Source organism: Antennarius striatus, chromosome 5, assembly GCF_040054535.1.
Source record: "Antennarius striatus isolate MH-2024 chromosome 5, ASM4005453v1, whole genome shotgun sequence".
Lineage (NCBI taxonomy): Eukaryota > Metazoa > Chordata > Actinopteri > Lophiiformes > Antennariidae > Antennarius > Antennarius striatus.
Window position 1 is genome coordinate 6,308,667 of NC_090780.1, and position 14,228 is coordinate 6,322,894.

The window sequence follows — 14,228 nt, forward strand, 5'->3', positions numbered from 1 at the left end:
CCTTGGGAGTTCTGGTGTTAATCAACATTGTTCAGTTTCATTTGAAAAAATTGGCAAAAACATTAGGTGGTAAAAATTAAAAATAAATAAAAGGTTTGGTCATAAAAAGAAAAAAATTAAAAAGAAAATGAAAAAAAATAGAAAATTTGTGTCGAGTATGACAATTCTGGTTCACGCATACTTTGCAGTTCATAATTTCCTATTACATGCGTTGTAGTCATTAATTAAAAATGTCCTCCTAAGGACCAAGCTATTTTTTTACGTGCATTTTTTTTTATTCCTTTTTTCTATTTGGGCTTATTTGGAACCTAATTAGAAGAAAAACTAAGCAGTGTAAGTGCCCACATATGTGTCCAAAACACCCACAATTCCATAGTGCACACGCTTGTGGACACAAGAGCTAGAAAGTGCTGTCCACGTACAGTATGTGGCCACTAACCCTTAGGAGGACTTGTACTTCATGTTCTGAGTTCGTAAAAAAATTGTTCTGTAAATAGTTCCTTTACTATTGTGATCAAAAGCTTTCTCAATTCTGAGGCTGTTCTGTAAGTATTCAGTCTTACACTTCAGAATATTCATGTTCTGAGTTCATAAAAAACTTGTTCTGTAAATAGTTGTCATACTTTTGTGATCAAAAACATTGATTTGAATCTCAATTTTGAGGTTCTTCTGTAAATAGTTTTAAAATAAACAATAAATAAAGCAACTTCTGATTAATCCATATCAATTTCAGACTTAAATAATGTAGCGATTAAGCCCCACCCATTTCCCCGTCAAACAACACCCACTTCCAGTTTAAGCCCCACCCATCCCGAGTACAGATATGGATACAAATAATTTAAGTGGTTGAACATGTACAGTTACAGATAGCGGTGTACTCGCTCATCCCTACTATCTAACTACGTAAAGGTGCAGGTTGGAGGTTAAAAATAGTTTTAACAGATTTACAAGTTTACATTAAGAACTTTTACTTTAAGAATCTTTTATTTTGCCCCTAAAGAAAAAAAAATCTTAAGTGAATAAGATACAAGAGGATGCATCACTGACTATTGTTTATTACTTAAAGGTCCCATATTATGATTTTCTTAATTCATGGCATTCAGCTGCCAAATGTCCAACTACATTGTATTTGAAATATGTTGCCCCAAAGTGATCTGTGGTCCTGAATATCTTTGATTGAATATTGAAATCACTTCTGCTCTGAAACGCTCCGTGATGATGGGGCATGGCTCTGAGCTCCCTATCTCCACTTCCCTACAACTCTGACCGCCTTGTATCAACACCTCCCACCCCACTCAGGTTCACATGCATTTTATTTTGATTGCGCATGCACTAGGTCTGGAACTTTTTCCACTTTCAGTAACTTCGTTACTGCATATTTCGCTCTTATTTTTCTCGTGTTTGTCTCTTGTTAATAACTGTTGATTATCTGCACTGAGCGTGGAGCCACTGTCTCAGTCAGCCGAACCCGACTCTGATTTTCATTGTGGAAACACTACATGAGCTGATCCTATTGACCTGTAAACATTATGAAGAATTTAAAACACGAAGTGTTTGCAAATGGGACAAAAATCAGTGGAGAAGACAACAGATGTTTACAGACAGGGTGTAATTAACGCTGTGTCTCGACAATCGTCACGGACAATGAGAAATCGCAGGGAGCGAAAACTAATGCAGTCTAAATTAAACATGGGAAAGGTAAGCCAAAGCGTTTGAGTGCTGTGTAAGGCTGTTGGGCCATTTTCCCTATTCTGCATCCACTAACCGACAGTGAGGAAAATGCAGGGGTATAATATCCTGTAAAGGATATAGAGTCAGTCACTTCTATCTCAGTCAGATTGCCGGTTCGGGCTCGACTTCTTACGACACAGCTGGAGCAGGGGAAGTTGTGCGTGCGTGTGTGTGTGTGTGCGTGTGAGTACGTGTGTGTGTGTGTGTGTGTGTGTGTGTGTGTGTGTGTGTGTGTGTGAACATATCCAGCCTTTGTCTCTCACAAGGCTGGGCATGAGTGATGATTTCACCTCTTGATTTTTGCCTGGATTATTTCACATGAAGGCTTTATGTAAGTTAAACATAACACTTGATTGGTGACAGTGAATATCTGTTAGGCTGTAAATAAAGGTTGCGGCTGTTTGTTTATGAGCGGTGTGGATACACAATGATGATGAGGAAACGCCTTTAACGGACACACAAACACATGACTGAATCGGAGCTAACTAGTTAGCCAAATGCTAGGTGACTTCACCAGCTTGTGAGGAACTGTCAGTGTATAGCTGAGCCAGGTCGTGACCACTCACTGTTACCGTAGCCTGAAAGAACTCTCCAGGGATGACCACGCCCATATCCGGGTAGACAATCAAATATGACTCAGGATAGGTCAATTTACTCTGTCAATCATTCAATTTGTTACGTCACAAATTGAACTGTTACAAATCCAAGTGTATTTGCTGTAGATTTTTCATTTTTTAATATAGGAGATAGAAAGTCAAAGTTAGCTTTATTGTCAAATGTACCATATATGCATGACATACAGCACAGACATTAATTGCAGTCCTCTCAGACCCACAGTCAACAGGCAGTACAACACAGGCAGTACAACATTCAGTACAACATAGGCAGTACAACAGGCAGTACAACACAGGCAGTACAACAGGCAACACAACATGGGCAGTATAACAGGCAGTACAACACAGGCAGTACAACAAGCAGTACAACACAAAGTATAAGATGAAACACAAAGGGACGGTAAACATCTCTATACACTCTCCATTTCTGTAGGGGAAGTGACATGTGCGCAGTCCCTGAGTTGATGGGGGGGGGGGGGGGCAGTCAGGTGCTGGGGCGGGGGGCAGGGTGAGGGTAGAGTTAAAGGCTGTGGCAGGGGCAGTGCAGGGAGGGAGTTGAGCCTCCTGACCACCTGGTGAAAGAAACTGTCCCTGAGCCTGCTGGTTTTGGCCTGCAGAATCTGCAGTTTCCTCCCTGATGGCAGCAGGTTGAAAAGGCTGTGAGAGGGGTGGATGGGATCACCTGCAATGCTGATGGCTTTGCGGGTGAGACGGGTGTTGTAAATGTCTGTGAGGGAAGGGAGAGAGACAACAATGATCTTTTCAGCTGCTCTCACTATGCGCTGCAGGGTGTTGCGGCAGGAAACGGTGCAGGTGCCATACCACATGATGATGTAGCTGGTCAGGATGCTCTCGATGGTGCCTCTGTAGAAATTGAGCATGATGGGGAGTATGGCTCTTGCTCTCCTCAGTTTGCAGACGAAGTAGAGGTGCTGTTGGGCTTTTTTGGCCAGAGAAGCCACAGATATCAAGACTAGAAAGCTCCACACCATGCATGGAGGGTTTCACTTCAAATCCAGCACCCTGAGGCTGTACACTAACAAGAAAGAGGGATGCCGAGGACAAGTGGGCATCAGGGCCACTGTCCAGGATGAAACATCTGTATGTCGTAGAAGTAACCAAATCCTGAAGGGACATGCATCTCAACATGGTTAAGAACAGCAAGGCTAAGATCCTGTGGGACTTCAGCTTCCAGACTGAAAAATAGCTCCTGGCTAACTAACCGGACATAGTGGTGGTGGACAAAGAGCAGAAGAGAGCAGTGGTGATTCCAGCTGAAGCCAAAATCAGGAAGAAGGATCACAAACGACTGAAGTGTCAAGTGTTGAGAGAACAGATGGAACATATGTGGAAGGTCAAAGGTAACGTGGTTCCCGTGGTAGTAGAAGCACTTGGAGCAGCGACCCCCAAACTGCAAGAATGGCTCCAGCAGATTCCTGGAAAAACATTTGTAAACAATAATAAAAAAAATTTTAAAAAGAAGAGCGCAGTCCTAGGAACAGCTAAGATACTACGCAGAACCCTCAGACTTTCAGGCCTCTGGTAGAAAATCTGAGGTTGAGGATGATACACACATACCACCCTACAAGGGCGAGAGGGAAATTTTTTTGAACATACAGTGCATCCTCGCACATTCGCACATCGAATCTCGCGACTTCACCTCATCGGGATTTTTGGTCGGCAATCACATGATACCGTACGCACAATTCTATTAGCTGAGGGCATCCGGAAGGGTGCTCGGATCCGTGAGTCTCGGACTTACGTGGGACACAAAAGTGCTTTAAACAGGCGATAAAAGTGTGGGAAAAGGTAGTACAGATAGAATGTGGTTTAAAATCAGTATGGGGAGGGTCATGAACATTTAAATTAATGTAAATAATAAGGTAAATAGTTTGTTGCTCTGTCACAGAATTCATTACTCGCTTTGTGCTTCCTGGAACACATTAACCACAAAAAACAAGGGCGCACTGTACAAATAAAAAACTGAAAAGTAGGATGTGCAAAAGAATTGGCCCCCTGTTCTCTCAGCTCAGCTAACCCACTCCAGAAGTTCCCTGATGACTTCTGAATGATCCAATGTTGACCTAAATGACTAACAATGACAAATGACACATCTGTGTGTCATTTGGTCTCACATTTGCATTATTTCTAAACACAATATAAAATGTTGAATAAATTTGATTCCACTTCACGATTGTGTCTCACATGTTGTTGATTCTTGAAAAATATTTTCAGTTTGTTATCTTTAAGTTTGAAACCTGAAATGTGGCAAAATGTCAACAAGTTTTTGGCGGGCCAATACTTTCGCAAGGCACTGTATATATACAAGCTATATATACAGTGCCTGTATATATATATATATGTATATATATATATATATATATATATATATATATATATATATATATATATATATATATATATACACTGTTTATGTGTATACACACACACACACACACACATATATATATATATATATATAGTATACTGTATATACTGTGTGTACAATGCACGCATTCTTTATAAACACGTATATGTATATTTATACACACTTGCGGTAACCCATGGAGATTCCACGATAAAACAGTAATATCAGACTTCATACCAAACATATGAAAACAAATGTATTGGTATTATAAACAAGGTGCATACATCACAGAGTTCTCCCAACAGCAGGCAGCGCATCCCGGTCTGACTCAGAACTGGAGACAGCGACTTTGGCGAGGAACGTGAATGAATGAAGGAATAAATGAATGAATAAATGAATATAATAACTTTACGACTCATTAAGAAAGAAACAGAAAAAAAAATATTCAACTGTCAAGAATGTTTATCAACGCGTCTTTGACGTGGAGCTGTTATACATCAGAAAATAGCCTACATATTTGAGTAAGCTCACTTGAAAACATCACTCTGTCACGGTTTAACTCCACCCACTAATGTGTGTACATTCAGACACGGGTCACACACACTACTGTCACAGCGGTTTTCGTCGCAGGAGGATGCCCTCCGGATAGAAAAATTTTGGTTACAGTGTCCACACAACAACGCATACCCGGCGTTTTCAAAAAACTTGTGCCGGCGTTTCGTTCCGGATATTTTCGTTGTTGTGTGGACGAAAGGCATAAGTGCAAGAAATAGTCTCGCTGGCCGATGCCTTACGCCAGGGATTCCCAAAGTGTGGTGTGCGCACCCCCTGTGGTGCCCGAGCTGTCGCTAGGGGCTACGCGAGTGTAATAGCAGCTGGGCACCTTGAAATACATAAATAATTAAATAAATAATTTAAACACTTTTTAATGGAGGATTAACAGTTTAAATATTTAAATTCATTCACGGAAATCATTTGTAATTTTCAATTAAATGTTTTGGGAAAATTTTAAATAAAAAAAAAATACCCAAAACGCACTTGGCTTTCTCCTAGCTACGTGCTAGCTTGTTGTGATAGCATCAACATAATATGCCGAAATGCATAACTGGTTAAAAACGGGCAGTCTGTCCGGGATTAAATCTGGGAGAAATGAAAGGACAGGATATTATGACCACAACTGAGAGCTGTGCAGTCTACCAGGCTGTAGAAATCGAGCAGGAAAAAGAGTGTGATAATGACGAGACAGGGGAAACTGAAAATGAGGAGCACAGAACACAGAAAACTCACCCGGACACTTCATCGGGAGAAGGGGGTAAAGAACACAATGAGACTCGTACTCGAAAGAGAAAACATGATGTTGAACTTGGGCCTATGCTATTTTAATTCTTTGTGGCGGAGTAGCATATTTGTTACCATTTAATAAATGTTACAGTTTGTTAAATAGGCCTATCTGTTACATATTAATAACTGATGTTCATCACTCATCTGTAGTCGGCTCGCTCGGCGACCATTTTGACTTAAAATATTATTATTGTCATTTTTATATTGTTACTATTATTCTCTCCACTGTTTATAAAGTGAGAGATCATTAGGCCCATTATTGCACAATCTATTCTGTGTTAACAGGAGCCTATATTATTAAACTTGATACCTATATGGCTACAAAGACTACGCCTTTTCTTTCTTTTTTTCATGTTTCGGGCATTGGGGTTTGCGTCAGCGAAGTCGGGAGGTAGAAGTGGGTGCGCGGACTGAAAAGTTTGGGAACTGCTGCCTTATGCCATAGTGTCCACGTGCTTCCTTCTGGCTGATGCGCCGTGATTGTTTGAGCGGTAGTGGGTGGAGTTAAAGCGTGACAGAGGGATGTTTCTAAGTGAGCTTATTCAAATATATAGGTGGGGAGATATATGTTACACTGTCCTAGACTGGAGGGTTGCCAGTTCGAGACCTGTGTAAGCCAAAATATTTGGATTATGACCTGGCAGTGGGAGGTGCCTATTCACCTCCTGAAGACTGCCAAGGTTCCCTTGAGCAAGGCACAGTCCCCTTACAAGTTGCTTATGGTGCACCCCATGTGACAGCTGCCCGCCACTATACCTCCCGTGTGTGTGTGTGTGTGTGTACGGGCATGCATCATATTGTATATTCACGTATATGAATATTTGGAGTGGAAAAAAGCAATTTCCCTCAGGGGATTATTAAAGGATTTAGGAATTTTTTTAATTTATTTAGTTGACAACACTGTCAGACACACAGTGTGTGCAGATGCGTATACTGTTGTCGGGATAGATGGATACATTCTTTTCAACCAACAAGATTTTTAGTTGATAAAATCAATCTGTATCAAGTGTCTTTTCAGGAAACTCAGGGGTACTAGATTTACATGTCAATGTAAGAACACACTTCTTGTATTTGCTCTCGGGGTTACAGTGAACAGAAGAAATGAAGAGGTGGAGGAGCTATGGGGAAGAGCAGAGGAGAAGAAAACAAGAAACAGACACATCATTCTATTTACCAAAGATCCTTCCACAAACAACATCTCCAGGGGATGGATGAAAAAGACCATGTCCCTGCCAGCACAGATATCAGAAGTCACAGCAGTTGGGATCCCAGAGACCCTGTTGTCGAACATTAATGAGATGAATGAAGTACAGCAGGTACTTTTAAATACAGGAATATTTTTATGTTGTCTAATATAAATATTCACTTCATTGCTCAATGTCTAGCTAACTCTGAATCTTTCAGGTAATGTGTATAGATTGGATTGACCTGACTGGACAAGGCTTTGTTGTTCTCAAGATGACACAAAACTTTATCTGTGTAAGTACAAAAATTTAACTCAAATAAATATGCACCATTTTTGTGAGATGCATACATACAAGGTCAATAAAAAGTTAAGAGTGGAAGGAAATTCATGCCAGCCAAGATTCGCACAAGTTGAAAAATTTAAACTTTACAAGGAATTTGCTTAGTTTATCAACCTTAGTATCTGGACATCAGTAAAACATGAATGTGGACATGGAAAAAAAGCTACATACAAGAATGGAAAACTGAACACTTATAAAGCAAAATTTGGTTTCAGATCTGTGACTTCCACAACATACACAAAGCAGATATTGTGTTTGCCGCTATTAGCGTTTATGACAGGATGATATTACTGAATTTCCGATGGGATCAATAAAGTATGTATTTATCTATCCCTCTATCTCATGTGAGGGATGGGAGGAATCACTCATGTGAGGGATGTGACTAAACTCAAATGTTCCCATTCATGAAAGTAGAGTTACGTGAATAGATCAAGTAAAGGGATGCAAGAATTCAAATTGCAATCATCATGTAAGCCACATCTCCAACAAATGTTGAGAACCCATTCAATTCAGCTTCATTCTGTTTTATTTGTGTAACACCAGATCATAACAAAAAGTTATCTTATGTCACCTTTCAGGTAGACCAGGGAAGGTCTTGGTCTTATATAACCAAACTTGTACCATATGAGCAAACAATTTGGTGAGAAAGGCAAGGAATAACATCATTTTAATGGGCAGACCACAAGCAGGACACAAGACTCATAGTAGACTCATAGTAGTCAGTTATCTGCCTTGACCATTTGAGTGGAGAAAGAAAGATACTATACTAATGCTTGATGTGATAATGCTGAGCCTCATGGTTCAATGTTTGAAACAAAAAGCAACTGGGCCTTAGAGGCCAATATGTAAGAACTAAAAACACACAGGGGTACCCTCTCCCTTCCTGAATAATCAGTCAAATGGATAGAAAATGGTAGAAAAATGTATGTCTTCTTTGCTCTTTTTTTCTTCCTTGGCCCCCTGAGCACACACCTGTGTCCATTAGCTACAACTTAATCATAATATTCATGGTTTCTCCAAGCCAAAGAAGCATTGCTACCACCACTGTATCCTGCTACAGTTAGCAATGCAACACACTAGCAATGCTTGTCGAGGATCAGCTGATTCCCTACCTTGGCAAAAGAAATGGTCTCCACTCCAGTTTAGCTGTAACAACTGTCACTCACGCTATGGTGGAAAGAGCCAGCTTCGCACACTGATCTCAGTGCAGACCACAAACAATCTACCACCATCTCGGAGTGGTTAACAGAAAGTGTCAGTGTAATTGGACAATTTTTTGTTTTTCTTTATTCAGCAAGCAGGATTCAAATGCCTAAGCTGTAATCGATTTCTTTAGTTCCTCCAGCTGGAGTCCGGCCCGCACTGCCACCTCACAATATACAGTATATGCAATCGTGCTTTGGTGGGGGACATATCAGGTTGATGATTGTAGCTCATCACTATGCACAACTTAATTGAAGAGGTCTGTCTTTTGGTCATACTGGACAATGAATAATGTAATGACCAGCCTTGTCACAGTGGATGTACTCCCTCACTTGGGTCATGCGGAGAGACTTGTCTGATGTTTAACTAGCATGGGTGAATGGGTCCACAAAGCACATTTCTGCTAAGGTTTCCTATCCATTATGAAATGAGAATGGATCAGAAATATCTATTTGAAGCTGACTAATAGTCCTCCTCTATGGCTCAGACCCAAGTTCTCGCCTCCAAAGCCACTCAAGTCATGGTATGTGTGGCTTGCAAAAACCCGCCAGCTTCCTCCAGAGTTCCACAGGCAACAAGGCTTGACAAGACTGTCTATGTAGGTTGCCGTTCATCTAGGTTGAGGTAAATTAAGAAGAGCAAACCTAATCTACAGCAAGTCTTTCTTTCTTTGTGTGCTCTTTTTGTCTTGATAAGACTCCTTCAGTGTAATGACATCCCTTACTTCTGGCATCCACCACTGGGCTTGGGGGTTGTCACCATGATAGGCACCACAGATCTTGCAACCACAGCTCCAAGGAGCTGCTTTGACAATGGAGCTGGGGAACATGGTTCACTTGGACTCAATGTCCCCAGCCTGCCTCAGGTTCCGGGGGAAGACTGAACTGACAAAGGGCTCCACCAGACATTCCCAAAAAGACCCTCATAACATGATGGGGTCAGCTGAGTCTGTCCAGCCTATTGCTCCGCCAGAGGATCCAACTCACAACTAGATGGTGATCGGTTGACAGCTCTGCCCCGCTCTTCAACTGAGTGTCCGAGACATGTGGCCGAAGGGCCAATGATGGCACAACAACGAAGTTGATTATTGTCCTCACATGCTGTGGCTCCTTCCTGCCAAGTGAGGTAACATTCCATGTCACAAGACCAAGTTTCTGTGTCCAGAGATTGGGCTGTTGAGCACCTCGCTGCACCTACAGGTCCCCTACAGTAAGTGGTGAGCCAATCGGAGGTTGAACCCATGTCATACTTTTGGGCTCAGCCCAGCCGGGTCCTGTGGGTAGAAGCCAAACCACCATGCACATTCCTACGAGCATGAAACCCACAACAACATAGCTCCTAGGATCATGTGGGATACAAACTCCAAAACTACAATAAGGTGGCAGTTCAAAAGGGCACCCAGCTGGTTAAATAAAGGTTAAATTAATAAAATAAAATAAAATAAAAAAAGCATAAATTTAAATCTGGGGACAAGCAAGAGCTGAGAAGGGTCCCGAAAAATCAGAAGGAAAGGTAAAGATAGCTACAGGAGGAAGCTGGAGAAATGTCTCACAATTATTATTTTTTTATTCTATTGTAATCACTTTCAAGCTGTAATAGTTTAAATATGCCCTCTGACTTCATCTAATAATCATTGCATGATGGAAAGTGAGGCAACCCACCTCCACTTCTTCACCATCTCAACCGATGACATCTGGGCACCTCCCCACTGCAGCCACAGTGTTAAACTGTATCTAGGTTTCCTCTTCTACATGTAAAACGTGAACATGAGTTTATTCTGTACCTGTGAAAAAATTGCATGTTGATAAGTAACTAATGTTGTAATCCAATACTTTTTTTGTGGCAAAATCTGTGTGCATGTGTGTGTGCGTGCCTGTGTGTTTGTGTGGCAGGAGGAGTTCTGTAATAACCAGGGAGTACAGTTGTTGAAGATCTTATCGCAAGTGTTTGCCCGAAGAATGAACAGTCGCGCAGGATCATGGGTACTCTACCTCAGCAAACCTACACTGCATCGCCAGCTGTTGATAAATGTGGCATCTGAGCATGGTGCGTGAACACACACCAAAATCCAGAGTTACACTGTTGTTGTTTTTTCAAATTGTTAATATACTCTATTAATCCTCAGTGAGGAAATTATCACACCCACACACGCGCACAAACATATAGCACACACACACACACACACACACACACACACACACACACACACACACACACACACACACACACACACACACACACACACACACACACACACACACACACACATTTTTCATGAATTGTGCTATTAACTGTGGCCACTTTTCTTCAGTGCCTTGAGTGTTCCACGTAGACAGGTTTGACAGGAGTTGATGAGGTTCAGCAACTCACCCCTCCTCCTTCTTCACAGTTATATATATATATACAGTATATATAAATATATATATATATACCGTGCAGACCAAACGTTTGGACACACCTTCCCATTCAATGAGTTTCCTTTCTTTTCATGACTATTGACTTCGTAGATTCACACTGAAGGCATCAAAACTATTAATTAACACATGTGGAAATATGTACTTAACAAAAAAGTGTATAACAACTGAAAATACACCTTATATTCTAGTTTCTTCTAATTAGCCACCTTTTGCTCTGATTACTGCTTTGCACACACTCTGCATTCTCTTGATGAGCTTCAAGAGGTAGTCACCGGAAATTGTTTCCTCTTGACAGTGGCCCTGTCAGGTGTAATACGTGGGATTTCTTGCCTTATAAATGGGGTTAGGACCATCAGTTGTGTTGTGCAGACGTCAGGTGGATATGCAGCTGATAGTCCTACTGAATAGACTGTTAGAATTTGCAATATGGCAAGAAAAAAGCAGCTAAGTAAAGAAAAACGAGTGGCCATCATTACTTTAACAAATGAAGGTCAGTCAGTCCGAAAAATTGGGAAAACTTTGAAAGTGTCCCCAAGTGCAGTCGCAAAAACCATCAAGCACTACAAAGAAAGTGGCTCACATGAGGACCGCCCCAGGAAAGGAAGACCAAGAGTCACCTCTGCTGCGGAGGATAAGTTAATCCGAGTAACCAGCCTCAGAAATTGCAGGTTAACAGCAGCTCAGATTAGAGACCAGGTCAATGCCACACAGAGTTCTAGCAGTAGACACATCTCTAGAACAACTGTTAAGAGGAGACTGTGTGAATCAGGCCTTCATGGCAGAATAGTTGCTAGGAAACCACTGCTAAGGACAGGCAACAAGCAGAAGAGACTTGTTTGGGCTAAAGAACACAAGGAATGGACATTAGACCAGTGTAAATAATGTGCTTTGGTCTGATGAGTCCAAATTGGAGATCTTTGGTTCCAACCACTGTGTCTTTGTGCGATGCAGAAAAGGTGAACGGATGGACATTACATGCCTGGTTCCCACTGTGAAGCATGGAGGAGGAGGTGTGATGGTGTGGGGGTGCTTTGCTGGTGACACTGTTGGAGATTTGTTCAAAATGGAGGGCATACTGAACCAGCATGGCTACCACAGCATCTTGCAGCGGCATGCTATTCCATCCGGTTTGCCTTTAGTTGGACCATCATTTATTTTTCAACGGGACAATGACCCCAAACACACCTCCAGGCTGTGTAAGGGCTATTTAACCAAGAAGGAGAGTGATGGGGTGCTGCGCCAGATGACCTGGCCTCCACAGTGACAGGACCTGAACCCAATCGAGATGGTTTGGGGTGAGCCGGACCGCAGAGTGAAGGCAAAAGGGCCAACAAGTGCTAAGCATCTCTGGGAACTCCTTCAGGATTCTTGGAAGACCATTTCTGGTGACTACCTCTTGAAGCTCATCAAGAGAATGCCAAGAGTGTGCGAAGCAGTAATCAAAGCAAAAGGTGGCTACTTTGAAGAACCTAGAATATAAGACATATTTTCAGTTGTTTCACACTTTTTGGTTAAGTATATAATTCCACATGTGTTAAAGGTCCCATATTATGTATTTTTAACTTAATGTCATTCAGCTGCCAGATGTCCAACTAGACTGTATTCCAAATATTTTGACCTAAAGTGATCTGTGGTCCTAAATATCAGCTTTTCAAAATCGCATCTGAGCTACTCACAAAACGCTTCGTTTCAGGCCTCCGGTTGCAGTATGTTAATGAGCTCCGCTGGTCCACGCCTCCTTCACCTGGGCCACGCCCCTCTGAAGTAGAGCGTTAGGCTAACGGGACACTGACCGGCATTACGTTTGTTATCATTATGGCGTTTGGAGGACCCGTCGTGTCGGCGTACATTTATGACCCTGAGTCGGACCCAGCAGCTCCTAAAGAAACACCGACTGCGCAGCTGCAGCAGGACGTTTCTGAATGGTTAGTACGTGTGAACGCTACTTAGTTGGTTCTGCGTTGTGTTTTGTTGTGTAACCTACATCATCACAGAACGTTAGCATCGTCCGGTAGCTGCTTTTGTTTCTACTCCCGCCTCTTATCACACAGTAATAATGTCATATGTCTTATTATGTATTTTGTATATGTACAGATGTGTTTACTGTTAAAATGTTGCTGTATTTCTATAAGTGACAGTAAAGTCTGATGGTGGTTCTGATAGTTATTACCATGTGGCTAATGCTAGCTTCTGCTCACGGCTAAGTTACTTTATTTTTCTATCACATTGATTTAACCCATTACTAAGCTGCTAAATATTTGAAGCAGTCCTCTGTGTCAAGACACACGGAGCTGACACCTGCCACCATCACACCAGGTTAATGGTGAAATGATGTAACCATATTGCAGTGATGCCTTTATCTGCTCTATTTTGAGGTGTCTTCACCTGTTGTACAGGTGTCCCTGTGGACACTGAATGTATGCCAACAGAAGCAGAAAACAACTGCTGTTTGGAGATACAAGTAGCAAGCTCACAGCTAAACCACAAAGTTATGTCTCTACGGTATTCGGTTACTTTTACAATTATAAATTCAAATGACCTTTACCATGTTTTTCACTGTAGGTTAGGAGCCGTCTGCAGGTTGATGAGGTTCCGTGCATGACTCAACATCCTGGGTTCCAGCCTGTGTGCCTAAACGTGTACACCGTACAAATGGCCGGTCACGTACTGAGGGCCGAGTATGGCCCTTCACGTCTGAGACCAATACATCGGTAAGTCGTTCTTTGAAAAATGTCGGAATAAAAACTAGTTATGTCTTATTTTGCTTCATTAGACATTCCTTCATTAACGCAGTAACATGACATATATAGGTACAAAAAGTCTAATATATTGTATTTGCGACATGTTGATTTTTATCTTATTAATAGACATGTTGAACATTTTTTGGTATTCACAATCCATTTATGTTGACATATACAAGCATTTATTTACATAAAACAATACATCCAATAATAATAATGAGAACACAGGGCCATCCTATCAGGAAATCAACAACAGTTGTAATACTCGGGGATTGAAAACATTGTGA

The 14,228-nt window shown here is 41.6% G+C and overlaps 1 protein-coding gene across 1 annotated transcript in view; it reads left to right on the forward strand.

Annotated features, from left to right (window-relative positions):
• Window positions 1–14,228, forward strand: part of podxl2 (podocalyxin-like 2) — a 93,459-nt gene that overhangs the window by 55,745 nt on the left and 23,486 nt on the right. Inside the window, exons 5-7 of the mRNA XM_068316378.1 lie at window positions 7,144–7,370; window positions 7,459–7,533; window positions 10,676–10,829. Coding sequence (XP_068172479.1) covers window positions 7,144–7,370; window positions 7,459–7,533; window positions 10,676–10,829 — 456 coding nt within the window. The remainder of the gene's footprint in view (window positions 1–7,143; window positions 7,371–7,458; window positions 7,534–10,675; window positions 10,830–14,228) is intronic.